This window comes from Perissodus microlepis, chromosome 7 (assembly GCF_051167445.1).
Source record: "Perissodus microlepis isolate ML-2025 ecotype Zambia chromosome 7, ASM5116744v1, whole genome shotgun sequence".
In the NCBI taxonomy this organism is placed as follows: Eukaryota; Metazoa; Chordata; class Actinopteri; order Cichliformes; family Cichlidae; genus Perissodus; species Perissodus microlepis.
In genome coordinates this window covers 27,614,733-27,637,698 of record NC_140467.1, presented here as the reverse complement: position 1 = coordinate 27,637,698, position 22,966 = coordinate 27,614,733, and the positions used below count along the sequence as shown (strand labels likewise).

General features: G+C 45.8%; 1 protein-coding gene across 2 annotated transcripts; it reads left to right on the top strand.

The window, feature by feature from the left end:
• The first annotated feature begins 2,699 nt into the window (after positions 1-2,699).
• ppp3ccb (protein phosphatase 3, catalytic subunit, gamma isozyme, b) lies at positions 2,700-21,847 on the top strand. Of its 2 annotated transcripts, none has more exons than XM_084934496.1 (14): positions 2,700-3,294; positions 8,102-8,299; positions 8,543-8,667; positions 10,910-11,021; positions 11,101-11,246; positions 11,927-12,066; positions 13,574-13,651; positions 13,798-13,892; positions 13,978-14,103; positions 14,194-14,271; positions 16,522-16,606; positions 18,396-18,493; positions 19,386-19,412; positions 20,267-21,847. In XM_084934496.1, the coding sequence occupies exons 1-14, from the start codon at positions 3,243-3,245 to the stop codon at positions 20,440-20,442; spliced, it is 1,536 nt and encodes a 511-aa protein (XP_084790622.1). In that variant the 5' UTR covers positions 2,700-3,242; the 3' UTR covers positions 20,443-21,847. The 2 variants fall into 2 exon arrangements, with proteins under 2 accessions (XP_084790622.1, XP_084790621.1); XM_084934495.1 differs by having other exon boundaries at positions 20,258-21,847.
• The last annotated feature ends 1,119 nt before the right edge of the window (positions 21,848-22,966 follow it).

The window sequence follows — 22,966 nt, the reverse complement described above, 5'->3', positions numbered from 1 at the left end:
CTCTGAGACCTTCAGCTTATTAAAGGACACTAGATTCAGAGTTTAATGTTTGAACTTTTATTTGATGCAAGATAAAGACAAACATCACATTTCCTTTTTCATTTGTCCTGCTCCTCGCTGTGAGTGACGATGTAACACAAGGATTTGTAGTCCAGGTTTCCGGTTGCGTTGATGTTTGATGACTGAAACATCTGCTTCATCTACAGACACACAGGTATCGATGTCACGCCTGTCACTAAACATTTCCAAAGCGAGCCCTTTTCATTTTTACACTTTCATTCGCTCAGTGTTTTCACTTTCTATCACGGCCTGAATAAGGAGACGTTGGAGTGAGAACTCACTGGTCTTTGTGGATGAAGCCTTTGTCGTCGGGGTCGAACATTTTGATGCTCGCTGCAGGCACCGATCTGTTTCAGCGACTGCTGAAATAAAAATAAGAGTGTATTTGCAGGGTGAAACACCTCAGAGCGATGGCCACCAGCAGGACTCTGTACTGTATTCTGGACGGTGTACAAAAGTTTATAACTGTATTAGTAGATCATATTTAAATATAAGTATATTATAGTAGATACACAGTAGTATAATTCTGTGCTGTATTGTAGATGGTGTAGAGAAGTGTAACTTTATTATACTACTGTTTACCATCTAGAATACAGTGTATTAACTGTATTACACAGAGTAATCCGGTTCGCTCTGTTAGGTCTCTGAGCGTTTAGCTTCATTGGTAACATTTCAAATTGTGATTTGTATAAAAAGCATAACCATGGGCTGTGAGAGAACACCTACCATCTCTGCTCATCAACTCTGATGCTGCTCTCAGTCAGTCTGATGATTTGGGATCAGAGGCTTTATATACAGCAGCTGTCCGGGATGCAGATGCCACACAGTGATAATCTGAACTGACCAGCCCTGTGGGGGTTGAGGTGGGAGCCTTTGGTCCTGCAAAGTTCCCCTTACATGGAAAGCGCTTGGTGAAAGCTCGGTTCTCAGGAGGCCCAACAAGTGTTTCTATTTTGAGTCAAACATCAGACGCAGGAAGGCCGAGGCCACACCCGTCTCTCTTTTTATGGTAAATGGCCTGTATTTGTATAGCGCTTTACTTAGTCTCTATGGACCCCAAAGCGCTTTACACTACAGTCATCCACCCATTCATACACAGGTGAAGGGAAGCTACATTGTAGCCACAGCTGCCCTGGGGCGCATTGACAGAGGCGAGGCTGCCGGACACTGGCGCCACCGGGCCCTCTGACCTCTGACCACCACCAGTAGGCAACAGCTGAAGTGTTTTGCCCAAGGACACAACGACCGAGACTGTCGGAGCCGGGGCTCGAACCGGCAACCTTCTGATTACAAGAGGAACTGCCAACTCTTGAGCCACAATCGCCCCAATTTTATTCCATTATTAAGTTCAATGATATTTTATATGATTTTATTTTGAGTTTCAGGTGAAAAATCTCATCAAACTCTGTGATGAAACTGAGTGACTTCCAGCCCTGGACAGACTGAGAGCTGTTCACAGCTCTGTGTAATAATTCAATAATACATGTTTTATTTATCACAGCATTCAGAGCTCAGTTTTTTAAAAACCAGTGAACCGGTGCCGGACGCTCTCAGTGTGAGTGTGAAGCTCAGGATCACCTGAGACGTCCTGCCCTGAGACCTTCAGCTCATTAAGGGACGCCGTGTGGTCACTGCTGGCATTACCTGCAGTGACCACACGGAGGCGCTGTGGTGTTTGGCTTCAGCTCTGTGATGCGCATAATCCATCCAACAAATACAGCACGCGACGTCAGAAACCCAGCTGGCCTCTTCATCGTCATCGTGAGGAAAATAAGACCGTGCTGCAGAGCAGGTGCCGAACTTTATTTAAAAAAAAAAAATCCAACAATTTTAAATGTTTTTATCCAACAACAGGTGACAGTGAAGCACACGTGGCTCTTTGTGACGTATTTCAGATCTGCTGAGTGTGCTATCATATTCAGCGTGTAACAGCATGTAATGCGCAGCACTTTTAAGTATTACTGTGAGTGCGTTTAAATCACACACTTCCTTGTTTTTCGCTTTATTTTATTGAAATGAGAATGAAAACTTTAAACTTTGAGAACGAAGTTTAGAATAAACACCAAGAAACCATTCTTTAGAGTTCACTGTTTGTTAAAGACTAATATTACTTTTGTCACAATGAAACTGTGGTTTTTAAGGATAATATTTTTCTTCGTAAACAGTGTATGTAATTAAACATTTTTCCAAGACAGTGTCAGAGAAACTTTTCGGCTCGGGCTCCTTATTTTATATTACGCTTATTTTAATGAATTTCCCCCCTTTTTTCATTTGTTTATTTTTAATATTATCCCAAAGACATTGCATTTTAATTTATTTTGCCCCACAGACAGTGTTTATTTAATATTATTTTTGACTCAAACTTTTTTATTTTCCATAGTGAGTTTATTATTTAATTATATTTCTTAAATTTTTCTGTAGGGTGTATTTTTTTATTAATGTATCTGTAATTTTTTATTCGTACTTTTATTAGAGATTATTATTATTTTCCGTACATTGTGTATTTTTATTTTATTTATCTATTCACACCGTAGACAGCAGAGTTTTTATTTATGCAGTTATTTTCCATTGACAGTGCGGTGCACGCGCTGAGTGGGCTCTGAAGGAGGCGCATTCATACCGCTTTAATACTACATTACCCACAACCCCCCGCCTGCGCTGTGCCATGTTGTAGGAAATCCGCTTGCGGCGGATTATTGTAATCCGACAGAGGGTCTGGGCGACACATCGGATCACGACAGGAAAAAACTGAAGCGCAGCGGCCTGGAACAGATGCACCTTGTCCGAGAATAACGGGATAAAGCCGAGACATGATCCGCCGCGCCGCTCGGTGCTGCTGAAGCCAGAGATCGGCGCTGCTGCCCGGGCCGCTTCCTGCCTGGACCGCGGGTCGGCATCACCGCACCGCAGAGAGGAGTAGGGCAGAGCGGAGAGGCTCCGCTTTGTCGGTGAAACGGACGCCCTCGCTCCCTCTTCCCTACCCTGGTCAGGTCTGACTCCAGCTCGACTCGGTTCGCTTGCCCTGTACGCGGAGGGACGCGCTGCCGCCGCCGCTCCCAGCCCCACCACTAGCTAGCGCGGCTAGCTCGCTCCAGCTAGCCTGCTAGCTCGTCAGGAAGAATCGGTCCAGTTTAGTTCGGAATTTCTCCTGTTTTCCGGCCCGCAGTCCGCAGGGAGGGAGCATGTCGGCCAAAGACCAGAGCAAACTCTCCACCACGGAGCGGCCCGTCAAAGGTACGTGATTGTCCGGCTTTAGAGCGCGCTCCTGGGGCAGGAAGTTGACGGGTGTCGGGGATAATGGCTTCGCTAAATGTGAGCAGCTGGATGTCAGAGCCGCAGTTAGCGGTGACTTCTCCCCGAGCTGCCCGCTTTAACGCCTCTTCCATCAGGCAGGGGGAAACAGGCAGTCCGGCCAATCAATCAGCCCGCTAATCGATGCCGCGGCAGCTAACAACTTAGCCTTTTAGCTTAGCAGCCCTGAGCTCCAGATGTAGGTGTGCGGTGTGACAGCCCGTCGTCAAGCCACGCTCGATGCTTAGGTTCACGCGGAAAGTCCGCACGACGCCGCGGATACCTGGATCCTGTCCGCGGGTATACACCGCCCCGTGTGCGGCAGGCAGCTGGCCTCGTAATGGTTCAGGGGGTGAATAAACTGGCCTCGTCAACCCCCCGCCCCCAATTTTCCCCGCTGTGTGTGTTTATGGAAAATGAGTTTGAAATTAAGGTTTGTGTGGAGGACTGAGCCACGTTCTGCTGCTGCGGTTTTTCTCTGCGGTGTTCAGAGCTCTCAGAGAGGCAGCAGCTGGTGCTTCACCGCTCTGCAGAACAAACACCCCCGAGACGAGCCCATCCGAGCCCGGAGGCAACCTCCTGCTCAGCATCACAGGCTCTCCGAACCCCTGCACACACACACCCCACATTTAAAGACCTATCAATTGAATTTAATTTATTATAATTTAATGAAAATATTTTTATTTTATTTGTTACGTTTTATAATTCAGTTCATCTTTATTTTGGATTTTTTTTTCATTTATATTTTAGTTTTTTATTGTATCATTAGTGTTTTAGTTTATATTTGAAATGTTCTGCCATTTAATTTCACAAATTATTTAGTTAGTTATGCTATGATTGTGGCGATTTCACAGTGTATAACCACATGATTATTATTATTATTATTATTATTATCAATCAGGAAACAATATTAATAATATTAAAATGGTGGTGGATAGTGTCTTTCTTTACTTCTGCTTTTGTTTTATTTTTGGAGTTTTTGATGGCACCTTAAAAAGTTGTTATTGCCCACTTTAGCCATCAATGAAATTATCCTGTTAGATTTAAACAGAACTTTTCATCTGCAGAGGCACCATGAGTCTGAGAGACCGCTCCTCACCAACATAGAATTATTAAGTTCAATGTCGTGATCATTTCTTCATGAACAGGAAGTAATGAAGCTATTAGGACTTGTGTCTCCAAACGGGCGGCGTTGGGTTGTAAACTCTGGTTCCTGTTGAATCACTGAAGCCTAAAATAACTTCCTGCTGCTCTGAGCATCAATGAATTTGAGCGTTTTTAGCGTGTTTTAGACTCGACTGTTAGGCCGGCTAATGTATGCTGATTGATCAGGAGCACTGCACAGATGGGCCATTGCTGGAGCCCAGTTTGGTGGTTGCTGGAGAATAAAACGGCTTTCTCTCTGAGTCGTTGTGGTGTCGGGTGAAGCAGCAGGTGGGGTCATGTTTGATATGCTCACCGGGTTTGAGAAGCTTAGGAGGGCCACTGGTCATTACACAGACCTCCTTAATGCCGGTGCCGCCGCTCAGGAAGCCGATACGGCCGACTCTGATTGGATTTACCTGCTCAGAATCACCTTTGATTGTTTATCTGTGAGCACCAACACAACAACTCTTCCAGGAATATCTGGATGGATTTCCAGATCCACTCTAAGAGTTTATCAGTTCGTTTTTGAAAGTCCAGAACCTTATCCTTCTGATAAGCTGCCCTGAGCACTCAGTCTCACTGTTGGTTTTCTCTGATGACAACCTGGTTGCTGTTTGGGTTGGGAATGGTCACAGAGAACAGCTCCTACTTGGATTCTGGGAATTTTCTTTGGGATGTTTCCACGTGTTGTTTGCAGCCCTGAATCAGCTCGATTGAATTATGTAATTACTTCAGGCTGAGCAGCTTGCTGCTGATGGCTGTAGTTCATCACAGCAGCCCAATCTGGAGCTTCCTGTTGAACCCTGTGTGTGTATGCGCGCGCATGTGTGTTCTGGCCTTTTGGTTTAGTTACCGATGGTAATCGAATCAGTCGGGCCGTCTGCCTCGCTCGGCATGTGTAATGATTCTGTCCTCATTCATGATTGATGGAGCCGGGCTGGAGGATGCAGCAGGATTGCTCTGCTGTCCTGGCCTCTGTGATGGAGCTCCACCCTGGACCCCGTCCACTCCACCAACAGAGAATCGGGTCAGCACGGTCTCCAAAGCCTATAATCTTATGGTTATTCCATCCAACATCAAAAGGAAGGAAAATGCTGATCTGTTAAGGTGGTTAAGGTGTTAAGACTTTTTGGGGTGGGCCCGAGCACGGAGTGTCGTCTGGGGCCTGTCCCGCTCAGGGGTACACGCCAACCCTCACCCTGTACGTTCGGGCGTTGTGCAGTCAAAAAGGTGCACATCTGCAGCACTTTAAGGGTCACATGAAGTTAGACAGATATTTAGGTATTTATGGTGTGATTGGAGCTCAGTATGAGAGACTTCACGTTAGTTTCTCCTTTCGCTGCTCTTAGCCTTGCTGTGGGTGCACCTCCTCACACGCAGAGTGGAGCAGAGGGAGGATGGGAAGGAGGTGGTAACCATCCAGGTGATGACAGAGCTGCTCCTCAGGTGTGACGCTGAAGCTAACAGGCGCTAGCGTTTAACCTCGGTTTGTGGTAGATGCGTGAAGTCGTGCAGAGGTGTTCAAGTATGAACTCGAGGCAAGACTGAAAGTAACACACACACAACTGCAGGTTATTAACAGTAACGTGAAGCTGGCAGCCCGACCTGCTCCAACTTGTGTGGATGAGTCAGTTTGGGTTATTCGGCTGTGTGGGGTTTGTTCCTGAGCAGTTCCTTTTCTCTGTCGGTCACGTTAACGTTGCTCGTTATCGATGGCTGCGTCGGCTGCAGGAAGCTGTATGTTCATATATATTCAAACAAGATGAAAATGAGCTTCTTATCTAACGAGTTCTCATTCTCGCCTGTGCAGATGTTTGCATGGCGGCGTTAATGTGAGGCTCAGACTGAAGCCTTAGCTGTGATGGTTTGGCCTCAGACCAGTCCATAGACAGCACTGACGACCCCCCCCCCCTCCAAAAAAAAATAAAAATAAGGAAAGGGGGGGTCTTCCATGTTTGGCATGTGGGCTTCAGTCCGTGGGTTCTGTCGTTGCTGTTTCTTGTGTTTAAGTAAAGTTTCTTTGCACTCAGGTCTGATTCTGTGTGTCCTGCTGGTGTTTGCTCGCTGGCTGCACAGACAGAAACAAGCGGCCATCTGTGCTGGGCCGGCTCGCTGCTTTGCTTATGTTTGACTGGCAGGCAGCCGCGTGGCTTCAACAGCAAACAAAGCGCGGGGCAGCGGCGGCTGAGTTTACTAAGCATCTGAGCAGTTTCACTCTTCCTGTGTCCCTCCTGCTGATGGTTATTTGAATACCACTTCCTGCAGCGGTCGGCAACACCTCCTTTTCACAATCGTGGTTTTGTTTTTCTCTCTCTCTCTTCACACACTCCACTCTCACTTCCGAGTTGTCGGGCAGATAAATTTGTCTGGTGGGGACTCGCAGCTGCTTTTACTTCGATGAACCAGTTCACGAGGAGCTGCGACGTGATTGGCTGAACACGTGCGGCCTGGTTTGGTTTCAGAGCTGCGTGCTGAACTAGAGCGCCGTGCCAGGAGCGAGTGTTCAGGAATATTCAGTGTCTGCGTGATTGCTCCCGTCTTCTTAGAACTTCCTCTCGGTGCAAAGCTCTCATCACCGTGTTTATGTCACCGCAGCAGTCAGGTGACCAAACAGCCTCTGACCTCACAGCAGGTGAACTGGGCGGTCGGAGCCGGTGTGGCGGGGAAAGGTGATAAAAACACAAAATACATGTTTGTGACCAATCACAGCGCACACTGACCCGCCTCTCTGACCGCACCGTCACTGAGTTCATGTAGACAGACACAGGTGATTCCAGGTCATAAATGTATCACATGACCTGGACCGTGCAGGTGAGAGCAGACAGTCATGTCATGTGTCCTTCTCCTCCTGCTTTTATATATTTTATATATTCTTTAACTGTGATTCTGATTCCTGCTGCAGTGCATCTGCTCGGGCTCAGCTGCTCAGTAACAGTTGTTACAGCAGCGGTTTTACAGCGTTGGTCCAAACACCTTTAAGGAACGTTAGCAACCGTGGGTGTAGAAGCTCGGCCCTGCCTGCTGGACTCTGTGAGCAGCGACGGGTTTTCTTGAAATAAGCTGCTTGGTATTTCCTGCAGGGCTGGGCCGTGCCGCCACACTCTGCTGCTTTGTGTTCAGGACGAGCCCCGACATGCCGCGGACACCTCGCCGACGCTGATCTGCCTGTGGGCCTGCGTGGTTGGCTCTGAGGTGTGACCTGGATAAGCTTGGATTTGAAGTCAGTGGGCCTGCTCTTTGCAAACAAAGCCACGGGTACCCGGGTGATCTCAGGTGTGCTGCAAAGGCACGTTGTGACCTCGCTGATGATAAGAGCATTCCTAACGAGGCGTTATCTGAGCGTGGGAATGTTACAGCACAAACACAGCCAGAAAACACCCGAACAGTGGACCAACCTTTATTAAAGATTACAGCAAGCGATCACCTGTCAGCAGGACAGGAATACGAGTTCCTGTTCAATATCATTAAATATCATCATTAAAAAGTAACAATTCTGTCCCTGGACGCAGCATGGAGCCCCTTTAAAGTAAAGGGTGAATGTTTTGTGTGTTCTGTATGAGGTCACAGTGTAACCGTGTCCCTTCTCTCTTTCATCTCTCTGCAGCTGTGCCGTATCCTCCTGGAGACCGCCTGACGGTCAAAGAGCTGTACGTGGACGGGAGGCCCAGTTTGGAGGTGCTCAAGGCCCATCTGGTAAAGGAGGGTCGGCTGGAGGAGGAGACGGCCCTGCGGATCATCAACGAGGGTGCCGCCATCCTCCGGCAGGAGAAATGCATGCTTGAGGTGGAAGCCCCCATCACAGGTAAACCCTCGCCTTGACCCCGCCCACTCGGTATGTCAGCGACGTGCAGAGACATTTAAAGATGTCAGCTGAGAATTTATCACCAGCATGTTTTCCTCTTTGTTAATGATGAAAGAACACGGTCTGCTAACACTAAAGTTACAGCTTTGCATGAGCGACAGCTCATAATCATCCTCCTCTCAGCTCAGCCTGTGTCTGAAAGCGGCTGTAGTAACGCTGAGCTTGTTGTGTTTGTATGTGCAGTGTGCGGAGACGTCCACGGTCAGTTCTTCGACCTGATGAAGCTCTTCGAGGTGGGTGGGTCCCCCAGCACCACCCGTTACCTGTTCCTCGGGGACTACGTAGACCGAGGCTACTTCAGCATCGAGGTGCGTGTCTGTAGCTTCCTCGGCACAGGAAAGAAATGTCATTTGTTGCCTTTTTATACTTTTTGTGCTCTTGTTTTGTGTCTCTTTTTCATTATTTTTTTGTTTTCTGGGTCATTTTGTATGTCTTCGGGCTGTTTTTTCTTCTTTTTTTTGCTCTTGTTTTCGGTCTTTCTTTTGTGCTTGTCTTGAATCTTTTTTGGGTTGTTTTGTGGGTCTTAGTTGGCAGTTTGGGCTTTCTCTCATTTATTTGTTAGCTCCTGCGTACTTATACCCGTCCAGGTTTGCTGTGCGTCTTCAGCCTTCCTGGGTGTTGTGGGAGTGTGTGCAGAGCTCGGAGTCGTCTTGTTTATTGTGTTGGAGTTGTCAGGATGTGTTGGTACAGAAATCCTGGCGTGACATTTGGAGACTCGGCCCGCACGGCTCTGCAGGGCATCTTTAAATAGTCATGGGTAATAAAAGGCACACTGTTTGCCCCCTTGCCGCCCTGACTGCCACACCCACTCTTCCACACAAACACACCCTGCTAGACACACACACTTACACAAACACACAAACTCAAACTCCAGCTGTGCCCCATCAGAGGGAGCACCGGGCGTCTTCTGGCATGGAGCTGCTGACATTTGTATGGCTGCCGTCGTGCTTCCTTGTTTGGGATTAGTGGACATCCTGGAGCTGCTCCTCCTCCTCCTCCTCCTCCTCCTCAGCTCTGTCTGGACCTCAGAGACGCCATGTGTCATCGTCCTGTTTCAAAGTCACACTCAGTTTGCAGCAGCAGATGCTTGACTGAACTGTTAGTTTAGAGGTCATTTGTCTTCATAAAGACTCGTTTTCCAGACGACTCAACAGCCGCAGACCGAACGGCGTGCTGCGTGTCCCGACTCTGAGTCACGGCTGAATCAGCTGATTGCTCTAATGTCTTTTGTGTTTTTTGACCTTTTCAGACATTTAATTGGGCAGAAAAAGTCTCTCAGAAGTTTTAACTGTAGCTCAAATCTGAGTGTTTAGTCATACCACATGATCATGGCAGCACCACATGCTTCAGTTCCTGTGACGTCCAGCACAGGCAGCAGTGAGTCGGCCCCCGTGTTAAAACGTTGTAGCACAAATAAACACGTTTGCAGACTGATGCACAAACTCTTTGCTCTCTGGAGAAAAGACAGTTTTGTCCATAAACTAAGAGGAATCTCATTTACTGCTAAAAATCTTCACTTTTTAGCCACAAACCAGAAATTCTTGAGGATAATTCCTCAATTTTTAAAATTAATTTAACCAGTTTGAGGTCGTCTCCTGTCTCTTTGAGGTTGTGTAGTTTTATTTTGTCTTGCTGTTTTCCTGCTGTTCTCTCCAGTCTCGTCTTTCAAAGGCTGAATGGTGAAGCGTGCCGCTGCTCTTTTACTAACAAAGGGAACACGAGCGTAAAGTCACCCATGTCTGACACAAGCCGTGGCTTTACCAGCGCCATGAAGTTACATAATCGCATGTAGGAATGACAGCGTGCACGCAGCCCGACTCCAACACTCGTTATTCTTCTCGTCTTCCTCTGCGCTCGGCTCAGTTGAACAGCTCGACGCCTTCAGAGCAGAAAAAACATTAAATTGAAACAGGTGGTGCACAAAAACACAGGAGGAGTGAGTGGCAGCTGAAAGGATCCGTGGGTTTGTTTGGAGGTTGAGGATGACGTCCGTCAGCTGCCGGTTTACTGCATGTCAGTGCTTCAGCAGCTCTTTCCCTGATGGAGATGAAGGTTTCTCCATGATACTCGTATTCCCTCTGCACCGAGAGTTTCTGCTCGAGGACTATCAGCCCCGGCCTGTAGCGATCAATAATGGCATCGACTAATCCCCCATAATTAATGAATCTGTCAGAGTCAGTAAACAGCGGCGGATCATCTCACAGCGTCGGGCTGCTGTTAGTCATCTCACAGCCTGCAGACCTCCTCCTCCACCGGCCTCCACCTTCAGTCATGGCGGTGAACCGGGAATGATAATCCAACATTATCATCCTGATTATTATGTCACATTCAGCGTAAACCTTTTATGTTTGCGCTTTATCTTCACCATGACGGTCTTGCCTCTCCCCACCTTAAAAGCTCACATCACTCACAACAACAGCTGGACTGTTTAACTGAAGGAGAATTTGGACCCAGGAGCGGTTAACACCATCAGTCTTAGAGAACTGTTCACGTGGAGTCAGGTGATGGTGTTTCTCTAGATTATCCCTGTGTGTGTGTGTGTTACTGCAGTGTGTACTGTACCTGTGGGCCCTGAAGGTCAACCATCCCAACACCCTCTTCCTCCTCAGAGGCAACCACGAGTGCCGACATCTCACAGAGTACTTCACCTTCAAGCAGGAGTGTAAGTGTTTGTCCTCACACACCAGCATCAGAGACCGCTTATCTGACTGCAGCTAACCTTGGTGTGTGTGCGTTTCCAGGTAAGATAAAGTACTCTGAGCGTGTATACGATGCCTGCATGGAGGCGTTTGACTGCCTGCCTCTGGCCGCCCTCCTCAACCAGCAGTTCCTGTGTGTGCACGGAGGTCTGAGCCCTGAGATCACCTGCCTGGATGACATACGAAAGGTGAGACGTGTTACATCACGAAGGGCTGACAGCCAGAGACTTCAGTAGGCACGTCACTGATAGTTTGAAGTTTTGCATTTTTCATCGGTTTCTAATAATAACGTAAATGTTTGCAAATGTTTATAAACCACAAGCCTAAATCTGACTTCACTGAATTCTTTGTTTACGACATGTGCGGGCCCATGGCTGGCTTACTGGGGTCAGCCAATCAGAAGAAAGTGTGCTTTTAGGGAGGAGGGCCTTAGGAAGAGTGAGAGAGAGTTTGGCTCTTGTCCCAAAAGGCTGATTCTGTTCATCTGGACGTAGCGTTTTTAGTGGGAGAAGCTTTCGTCACTCATCCAAGTGACTTCTTCAGTCTCAGCTAACTGCAGGTTTCCACAATCTTATAAACAGTACATTTGCATAATGACTGAAACCAGCCCACTGAAGGAACAAAGGGGCTGTGAGGTCAGTTCCTTGATCCTTAATGAGTGATGAGTGACAAAACATTTCTCCCACTGAAAATGCTGCGTCCAGATGAACAGAATCAGCCTCTTGGGATTTACTTACCTGGATGATTGAGAATGCATCAAGATATTAGAAGAATCAGAGCTTGAAACGATTTACTTTTCTTGGCGGTGGTTTATAAACACATTCTCTTTTAGAGTTTAAATTATCTGAAATTTTCCTGTTTTTTCCAGCTGGACCGGTTTAAGGAGCCTCCGGCATTCGGGCCAATGTGCGACCTGCTGTGGTCAGACCCGGGCGAGGACTACGGCTCAGAGAAGACCCAGGAACACTTCTGCCACAACAGTGTCAGAGGCTGCTCTTATTTCTACAGGTACAAGCCACGCCGCTGCCGCCCGAGCACCAAAAAGCAGAGCGCTCTGTTAATCCGTTCTGATTAAAGCTTTTACAAACAATGGCTTATCTGTGGATAAGTGAGTGCCGTTAAATCCGCTGTCACACAGATACTGAAAATAAATATTAGCATTCCCTGCTCTGTCTTAATATTTAAGCTGAATCTGCAGCGTTGACACTGCTCGGAAGTCACAGGGCGACGAAAGCTGCTCCTAAGCCTCTTTTGTCCACCATTAGTTTGTTTCAGTAGCTCGACATTTACAGAACTCATTACAGCGAGCATGTTTGTGGCCATCTGGCCTTTATTACCGAGTCAGCACACACAAACCTGAGCGAGCATCTGGGTCCCTTCAGACGGCGTCTCAGACCCACCACTGGACACGACTGACTGGGAGGATCCACACAGACCCACACCACTACAGGAAGTAAAGACGGCCTTACTTAGGGTGGAGGCCACATATACAGTGAGAGAAAAATGTGACGCTGCATCAATTTTAACGTGAAATAATTCAAGAACAGAGGCAGCAGCATCAGATGTTTATTTCCCGTCTCTATTTTTAGGGTCAGAAAAAAGGTCTGGGTTTTTTTTGTTTTGTTTTTTTGAAACGTTGCTCAATAAAAGTCTGCTCCTATCAATCACTGATACAGGAAGTGTATCCTTTATTAAAGTAAAACAATAGCTTCCTGCAGTTTTTAAGACGGAATGTTTTCTTGCACTTCCTGACGCGAAGCATCGGTGACCTCTGCTGGAGGTTTCATCCTGTTAAATGGGAGTTTTTTCTCTCCAATGTCGCCAAGCGTTTGCTCAAAGGGTGTCATGTGATAACTGTGGCGTCTTTATTAAGCTCCCTGAGGTAGCTTCTGTTGTGATTTGGTGTTATACAAAAATAAATTGAAATGTTCCTCAACTGTAAGCCTCGGGCTGCATGATGCTGGTGGCCTCAGGCTCAGCCTTAAACTCAGGTTTAAGTGATGATTGTGTGACATCACCTGAACACCTGACCCATGCAGACTGAGCTTCATGAAGGCGCCTCCATCTTCTTTAATGTGTGGTTTGCTGAATGAATCATCTTCTTGAACTTTAGTCAAGTGATGAAGGGGATTCATTTCTGGGCTTTGCTTTTAGTTGAGTGAGTGTGGATTAAAGAAAAAAAACTCAGAAACAGGAAGTGTGTGTGTGTGTGTGTGTGTGTGTGTGTGTGTGTGTGTGTGTTGGTATGATTTTCTGAAGTGAGCTGGCATTTCTGTGAGGATCTGATCCCCCCCGTGTAAAGCCCCGACCTTAATTAATCCTAATTTTAGCGCTTTCAGCATCGCTTGTCATAGTCGAGTTTGAGCAGCCCTCTTAGCTGTCATGGTAACTGCGGTGGGTTGGAGGAGGCGGTTCTGATGCTCGTCACGTTCAGTGAGATCACCTCCATCTGTGTGTGTGTGTCTTGTAAAAGCCGTTCTTTAAAACTCTTCTTCTTGTCGTATTTGTGTTTCAGTTACCCGGCAGTCTGTGACTTTCTGATGAACAATAACCTGCTGTCTGTAATACGAGCACATGAAGCTCAGGACGCTGGGTGAGTTCATTATGGCTGTTTATAAACAAAAGTGTGTTTTCATGACCGTGTGTGTGTGTGTGTGTGTGTGCGCGTGCGGCCTGCCCCTCGTGGACGTTAGAGGAAGTGCAGTGTTTTTTGAAGCACTGTCCATTTGTCTCCTGCAGGTATCGAATGTACAGGAAAAGTCAGACAACGGGGTTTCCTTCTTTAATCACAATCTTCTCGGCTCCCAACTACCTGGATGTGTACAACAACAAAGGTAAGAGGACCAGAGGAGGAGGGAAACCATGGCAGCAGGAGGCAGGCTGATCGAGATAATGTGTGTGTGTGTGTGTGGTCCTCAGCGGCGGTGCTGAAATACGAGAACAACGTGATGAACATCCGGCAGTTTAACTGCTCCCCTCACCCTTACTGGCTGCCCAACTTCATGGATGTCTTCACCTGGTCTCTGCCCTTCGTTGGAGAGAAAGGTGAGGGTCAAAGAGGAGCGAGGATCTTTCTAAAGTTTGCATTCTGTGATAACCAATCAGGCATGCCACTGTGTGTGTCCTCTGAAACAGTGACGGAGATGCTGGTGAACGTGCTGAACATTTGCTCCGATGACGAGCTCCTATCCGAAGCCGACGACACGGGCGAGGGTAAGAACGCCTTTAGCCACCCCCATTTAGTTTCCACACGTGCTCAGTAAGGCTCGACCTGCACGGACGGCAGTTTGGCACCTTTGCATTTCTTGCCATGTTAGGTTCACATGGTCACGAGGGTGTCACACATACCTCCCGCAGCAGGTTCACACGTTTTATTTTCACTGTCTTCACGGTGAATTCTGTGCGGTTTTCTTAGATAAAGTGCAGCTCGCAGCAGTGAGACAGGATATCAGACTATCCTTGAACACACGACACTGACCTCTGATGGCGGTGATAAAAACACGACTCTGTGCTGAAAGCTTTAGTTTTCTTACAGTCGAGCTGATGTAAAGTGGATCTGATTCATGTCTCTGCTGTTCCAGTGGGACTTTCATGGTAAAATATCTAATCATGAGCTCAGTCTGTGTTCAGTAATCTCTGTGAGCCCAAAGCTCAGCATGCACACTGCTCTGAACACCCAGTTTACCCCTTTTTTTCCCCTACTTTTGGATCTCTGTGATGTCATAGAGAGCAGGGCTGAGATGTTCTGGTTTAGATCAGCTTCACTGAAAGTGCTGTGTGTCAGCCAGATGGTGCTCTGGGGTGTTTTATTAACTGCTGACAGGCTGACTGTGGAGGCCGGCGAGTCAGAGAAGCCTTAAAAAAAAAAAAAAAAAAAATTGTCAGTAGTATCTGGCGTGTTGCCATGGCGACCTGCAGCGGGTGCTTAACACTGAATGTAAATGAATCAGATGCGTTGGGGCCCAGGAAGGAAGTGAAACCCTGAGGGAAGTCGATGTGTGGCGGCAGCTGTTAGAACGAGTTTGGCTCATAACTGCGAGAGCGCAGTCGCTATTAGCCCCGCCTCCTCTGTGGTTCGCTGATTATTACTGTGATAATCTCTGCTAACAATGAGACGGTTATGAGGAAGATGAAGGAGATACCTGCTGTGGGGTTTACAGTCTTACTGATTCAGGAAGAAATAAATGTTTTATTCCGTCAGAGTTACAGGTCAGCTCAGATTATCAGATTATTTCATCCTCTGAATTAATCATTAATGCTCAGAACACTTCAGCAGGTCTCTGAAAGGAAGACGACATCGAGCTGTGTGTGTGTGCATTAAACACTCAGGTTATCACAGCTTCCTCCAGTCTTGGATCTTTGTGATGTCACAGAGAGTCAAAGTTTTGTTTACCAGGGCAGACAATCAGAACATGGTTTCCTTAAAGGAAGATGAGCTAAAAAGCTTGTTTCAGAGTGAGCTGAGGCTCAGGATCAGATACAGAAGCATTATTCTGAATTGTGCATCATACAAAGCTGGTCTATGAGTGTTCAGGAATAAAAACCTGGAGCAGGAAATGGGCAGAACTGTGAATCCACTCCGACAGCTCGATCAGTGTCGGCCTGAAGCTCAAGAAACTGAGGAAACTATTCTTTAAATAGTCTTTACTTGTGTGGACGGGGAATGATGAAAAAAGAGGAGCCTGTTGGGTATTTTTGAATGATGAGCTCTGGAATTAAATAAAAAAAACTCAGGAAAATAAACTGGATCAAATTTACTGCAGCAAACTGAGATTGAAAGAAAATGTTTTTAACTGTTAAAAGTCCAAAATGTATTCCCTCAATCACATTTACCAAAGACAACTACTTTTCTAGGGCGCTTCTGGCCCCTGGGCCTTATGTTTGACACCCCTGGGAGAAACAACTTGAACTATAAATGTGTCATAATGCTTTAAACTTACTGAAAACTCGCTGCATGGGTGACCTGCTCGGGTTCATTGGGTTTAAATATGTCTGTGCATCATCTGTTTTCTCGTGTGACGGTTCACTGAATTTGTGAAATTTTAGACAAATTTGTTTGCTTAAAAATATACTTTTCCTCTGCTCAAATTATTATGTGGTAGTTAGAAGTTCCCATCAGGTCATAACTAGTCTGCACATTTGGTGTATTTTTCTATGCATGTGACTTTTTTAAAGCCTGTGTATTTGTTATTTCTGTGCACAAGTTACTTATTTCTGATTTAAGGCTGGTTCACACGGTTGAATTCTCCGACCCAGCTGCTTGGCTCTGAAGTTTTTCTCACTGTGTTCTGCAGATGTCTTGGTTAAATCCAGTTCTGCCTCAATTTCTAAAAACAGTCAGACTCGCATCTTGATATCCTTACGAACGTTTCGTCGACCCTGACAAGCTTCCGCAGTATAGATCGAGTTCTTCATTTCAAATGCCACCAAACTTTTCAAGACTTTTTCCATTCTGCTCCTCAGGTGGCGCTCCGGCTGTCAGGAAGGAGGTGATCAGGAACAAGATCCGGGCGATTGGAAAGATGGCTCGCGTCTTCTCCGTGCTCAGGTGTGTTTTATATTCCTGAAGGTTTGGGTGAAGTTTATACTACAATGAGACTCTCTTTAACATCAGGGCCGTGTTTAGAAGCAGGAGAGGGTTTAAGTCCTTTTTCTGTACGATTTCTGTCTTTCTTTTTTTAATCGTCACTCTAAAATGTGGAATAATGAGGTTGTTGGAGTACGGTACTGAGAGTTTTGCTCCACTTTGATTTAAGGCTAATGAGTTTCTCAGTCGTTTACATTTGTCCTCCTTTGATTCTGTGGAAGTGTGTCAGAATAATTTGTCCTTAAAGTGTGACTGCTCCTCTTCAGAAAATGTCTTGCTGTTATTTTAAGGCTCAGGAAAGCATCGCAGGCACCTTATCGTGAGTCCGTCTTTATGACTGAGTTGATCTCTATCAGCAGTTTAGTTCTACTTCTGTTTGCACTCACTTCTTAAACCGAGAACTTTGTTTCATTACAGCTTGGTGTCTTTTTACTGAAGTGCAAATCATAAAATGAAAATTAGGACTATAATAAAATCAAATGAAACGGTCCCACACCCAGGATATCAGATATGATATAAAACCACAGATACAGACATGCGCAAAGAACAAAAGCCTGAAAAAACAGGTCAAGTTTAAACCAGTTAACCAGATGTATATTGGCCCGTGTATGGGAATCTGAACAGCTCAGCAGCGTTTCATTGGACCTGCTGCTAACAGAAGCTCATTAATGCTTTCTAAACTAACAGGTTTAACAGATATCTGCACATGAATATTTAGACATCTTAGGAAATGGACAGTCTTTGGTACCAGAAGCGTTCTGAATTCTGATTGGCTTTGGCTATAATCAGGCGAAAAGTTGGAGTGGTTTGGACAAAGTCTGACTTATCAGTCAGACTTTGTCCAAACCACTGGGATTTTTTCACACCTAACCAACACAAACGAGGGTGTGTTTGCCTGATATTTAGACTTGGCTTCAGTTACTCGGGTTTGACCTAAACAAATATTATGTTTGAACAAATCAGTTTGTTGTACAGTTTGAGTAATTTAGTAGAACTAAACATTTAGTTCAGCCACAAATGAATTCAACCCTGACTTCTTTAGAGAACTGACATCAGCCGAGTAGGAACAAATAGCCGTGTGTTGTCTGGATAGAGCAGCACCTTTATTATGAAGTTTAGAAGGGTGAATAAAAAAAAATCGCAGCAGGCCAGTGATTGACCACGTCTTTTAGCTTTTATGTCATTCTTTATGAAAATCACTTTATGTTTTAGTTATTTTTGCAAATACAGTCATCTGCAGTAAAAGACTAAACAGGTGACTTGTCTCCTGGTGGAGAGGAACAAGCTTTCCTCAGAAAACTGAGAAAGAGGTTTGCATGTGTTTGCATCTCAGTGTGGATGCTAATAAAGAGTACCTCCACCTAAGCAGGAGCTTAAAAAGGCTCCAAAGCTGGGGCTCTACAAACGTGCTTTGTTCCTAGTTTCTGCTGTGTTGGCACACAGGAAACACACAGGAGGCTATGAAAGGTTGTGTGGAGCTTTGAGCTCTGGTTATATCATAAACAATAATCTGGAGAGCTAATCTGGTAAAATGTTGGTGAACCGGGTCAGGAGGAGTCCTTGTTTCTTCTTTCAGGTTTGTTGTGCAGCAGTGACCTCCTCCTTCCATCTGTGCTGTCTCTGAAAACATCACGCCGTCATATTTAGACTTCCTGTCTGGAGGCTTTTGAAAGTTAACTTTTAACAACTGTGCCTCATCGGTGACACGATCAGCTGACGCTCTAATGATGTTGTGTTTGTGTGTCGACAGAGAGGAGAACGAGAGCGTACTGCAGCTGAAGGGGCTGACCCCGACGGGGACGCTGCCCCTCGGTGTTTTGTCCGGCGGTCGGCGGACTCTGCAGAGCGGTGAGTGCGAGCGCAGCGGAGCATCCCACCAAACACTAACCCAGAGTCCAGCTAACACTAACCGCCCCATGCCTGCACTCACACCGAGAGACTAACCGCCGAGAAACCGCCACCGCCTCATCAGCACGTAGCCTGGTGGAAAAGTCAAGTGGCCTCGATTCTCCTGTGACGGACCAACTTGTGCACATCTCTGCAGCACACTGGCCTTCAAAGACAAACGGCTGCAGGGAGAGCAAGCACATATCAAACTGCATTTACTTATTTTCATGGATTTATGGCTAATTTTACTTATTATTACAAAGCCTGAAAACTTCACCCACACTCCTGGTCCTGATCTGGTCATGTAGATCACTTCATCAGCTGCAGCTTGTGGCAATATTCCAGGTTATATGTACTTGTATAACGTCTATATCTATGGAGGTGAATTCATATTAAATGTAAAAGTAGTTGCCTGAACCTCGACCTTTTGTCCCCTTGGTAAAAACCATCATCACCAGGGTCAGACTAACCTGCGGGTCTTACAGGGTAGGTCGGAGTTGGCGGCATGAACTTTGCACCACTGAATCGGGACCGATTGGGAGCTGCGTCACGTTTAGACGCCAAAATCGTCACTTTGATATGACGGTAGAGTCAGGCGCGGGTGGTTTGTCTTTGCGGGGCAGCGTGGCGTTTCCGACAGACTCCCGTAAACCCAATGAAGATGTTAGCTGTGCTCTAATCTCAGACTCTGTGGTCAGGATGGTGGGGTGGTGGGGGGTGGGTGGGGTTGTATGATGATTGATTCCATGTTAACAGGACTGATAACGTGACTGACTGAATGCATTGATATATAACGTTCCCACTCTCTCTCCATTGGTTTTTTGGCATGGCACTTCTACTCACGCTTACACAGCCACCGTAGAGGCAGAAGAGGCACGAGGTATGCAACCGACCCTCCGACTCTCTGTGTGACTGTCTGTGTTCACCCACTCTGAAATATGTCTGTGCTGTTGGTGTCTAATGTTCAACCTGAACCTTTTATGAGCTAATGTGAGAGCTGCTTATTGATCACCTGTTTCTTTGTCTTCATGCTGTCTTTGTCCTGTTTCAAGTAAGTTTCCTCACCTTCTCTTCGTGTTTTTAAAAGTGACTGTGTTTGTGCAGCGGGTCAGAAACAAGCCAGCAGGACAGGAAAAGTTCAAACACAAGTTCTAAAATAAAAAGTGAAATATTTTAAATGATGTTACACGCTAATGAAATACTGTAGTAAAACACTAATTTATTACTAAAATTTGCTGAAATAAAAATGACAAGATGTTAAATAGTAAATACTAAAATATCTAAATAATATTAACATAATTTCCATAATCATATATTACTAATCAGAAATATCCTTAAAGTGCAAAAATATTGCTGAAAATAATTTTGATTAAATGTTTTCTTTACATTTTACATTTTTGACAATTTATTTTATAAATTAAATGTAATTTGTTAAAAGTAATAGAAGTATTTTACTGAAATTTTAAAGAAAAATCTCAGAATTGTTTTTAAATATTTCTTAAAACTGGAAAGTTTTTTTTACACAATAACATGAATTTTTTTCACCTGATATTTATTTTTAGGAGAAATCATTGAAATGTGTCATAAAATATTAGCATTACGTGCAGACATTGAAAATACATTTTAAAGTAAAGCTGGACGGCGGCATCCAGCGCTGGCGGTGACCTTCTGACCCGGCTGTGCTTGACGTCTCCTCGTGTCTAACCTCTTCCTGTTTCCTCGCAGCCATTCAAGGCTTCAACCCGCAGCACAAGATCCAGAGCTTCGAGGAGGCGCGAGGGCTGGACCGCATCAACGAGAGGATGCCGCCGCGTCGCGACAGCAAGCAGCACGAGGCCCCGCCCTCCCTCAACAACCTGCCGGCGAGCACCGGACCCCCGGACAAGAACGGCACCAACGCTCAGGCCTAGACCCTCCCCCTCCTCTCCCTCCTTCTCTCCTTCCCTGCCTCCTTTCCTTTCCTCACCTCCCTCCTCCCTCCGTCACGAGCGGCAGACGAGGCCGTTCAGTCCGAGCGACTCGCCGCGCTTTATTTGTTACATCATCGGTTAAATATCGTAGATCCAGACTGAACAGGAAGAAGTCTCAGCGCCGCTCGATGCCTCCAATCAGGAGGCAGCTGGTACTCGATGCCACACCTTCGTATCAGCCACACCTCTTTTTCTTCTTTTTTCTTCTTTGGTCCGGGGAGGAAGTGACGCTCATTCAAACGCTGTGTTCGTGCCCACCCACACACACACACACACACACACACACACCCATCCTTTCTTATGCCAATGATAGTGTGACTGAGCTCCGCCGAGCGAGTATTTACATTTATAATATATGTATATTTTAATTGTTCCCTCTTTTCAATGTGATGTTTTTTTTTGTTTTTTTTTTATAACATAGACTTAGGCTTTAACTATCCAGGTGGGAGGGGGCGGAGCGAGAGTGGAGGTGTGGAGGCAGTGGAGGGAAAGAGTTGAAGGTTCTGCTTTATTAAAACTGAGTTTCTGAGTTGAAGCTCCTAATTCTGGAAAAATGACTCGAGCCTCCTCGGCCAGTTGAACTTCAGACAGATCTGTTATATTCCGATATTTTGGGAAAGCCGGGAATGCGTCATGCTCCTGTTTTACAGGAGTGAGTTTAACATGGCCTCCACTGGCGCTCCAGCGCGTTTCAGTGAAATGCACCTTTACAAATCCATCACAGCTCTTTGGGAAAATTGTTATAAAAGAATTCTATTAAAATCATTGGTCAAAAATGTCTGAGAAAAATGGAAATGACAGCCTGAGAAAATATTTTAATGAATTAAAAACTTCAAAAGAGAATTCTGTCAAAAACACATGTGGAATATTCAAAAACAAATCAGAGAAAACTTATCAGAGGAAAAAAAGTGTACATAAATAAAGTTATCTGTTAATAAATGGCTTGAGTGCTGATGCAGAATAAAGCTGAATCATTTAAAATGATCCTCCTCGTCTCTGAGCTGGATGTAAATAATAACCATAATCATCAATAATAATAATTTACGTCATTTTTGATTGAGACCGGCAGTTTTAGTAGAACAGAAGAGCCCTTCACACAAAGAGGAGGAGGGAGTTTCAGGTGTGATGAGGACCTGCGTGGGTTTGATTTGACTCTTGATTTATTTTTGGTGGGGGGTGGGGGGTGTGGGGGTGTTTGCCGGGCCTCATTTCTCAGAACATATCTCACCGAATGTACAGAGAGGAAAAAACATCTGGATGTTTGTCTGTAAGCAGCTGGATTTGTTCCTGCGAGGCCTCATCTCTGTAGACGTTTCACTCATTCAATAAAAACTCAACAACAGCTGCTCAGTGTGTGTCTGTGTGTGCTTTGGTCTCAAGGACGCCGTCTGTGTGCGAACGGGTCGCCGAGCAGCTGCCAATCAGAGTGCGGCGTGGGAGGTGGTCCTTTGTGCAGCTTTTATCTGTTACCAAGCAACGCAGACTCTCTACATCATCACCTGCTGCTCACTCCACGTGAAGTAGCTCGCAGCCAGGCGGGAAAAGCTGACGATGATTCAATTTAATTAAAAAAATTAAATATGGTGGCAGGGGTGTTTGGACTGCTCACAGCAGAAACCGTCAACAGAGAGCTGGGAGGTGTGACGCTGTAGTAACAGGAAGAGGCATTTCCAATCTCCTGTGACTCAGTCACACCTGACACAGCAGGAGATCTGCTGCTCAGACTTCTGGAGAACCAAAGGAGATGAGCACACAGAGGTGTTCAGATGAACTCTGACCTTTCAGGCTGTGTTTTCCTGCCCACATCAGTGCTGTGAGCTCAGTGTAAATGATTTGACTCCCGTCTTTGTTTTAAATGAGTAAAAGCAAGGGTGTCGAACATAAGGTGCAAGGGCCAGATCTGGCTCGGGAAAGTCTTCAATCCGGCCCGCTGGATGTCTTTGGAAAATGAAAAATTATAAATGAATAAAGAATATAAAAACTTTCACTGTGAATGAACAGGAACTTTCTGTGTTAAAATTATAGAGTTTTGCTGTAATTTTACACATTTATTTGCTCAAACAGTCGCACTGACAGATTTCTTTCACTTCCTGCGACGGCATTTTTTTCATCGTGTGGAAAAACTTTCTCATGTTCAGTTAAACTTCTCACACTGACAGGGAGCAGCTATGAGTTCAACATCCCTGCTGGGGAGAAATGGAGACTGGACATTGGATGATGATGGTGGTGATCATCATCATCATGATGAAGGCAGAAAAACCCAAAGATCCAGAGAGAGGGTGGGGTCGAGCCAGAGGTGGAGATCAAAACTGTGATTGGATGATAAAAGTGGAAGCTAAGTAAGAACCCAGGTCATGTGTGAATGCCTCGACACTGACAACCAGTCCAGTCCCTGAGCCGTGTGGTTGGAACTGGTTGCAGTCTGAGCTCTGGTGTGCAGGTACGGAGGACTTTTATGGTGAAA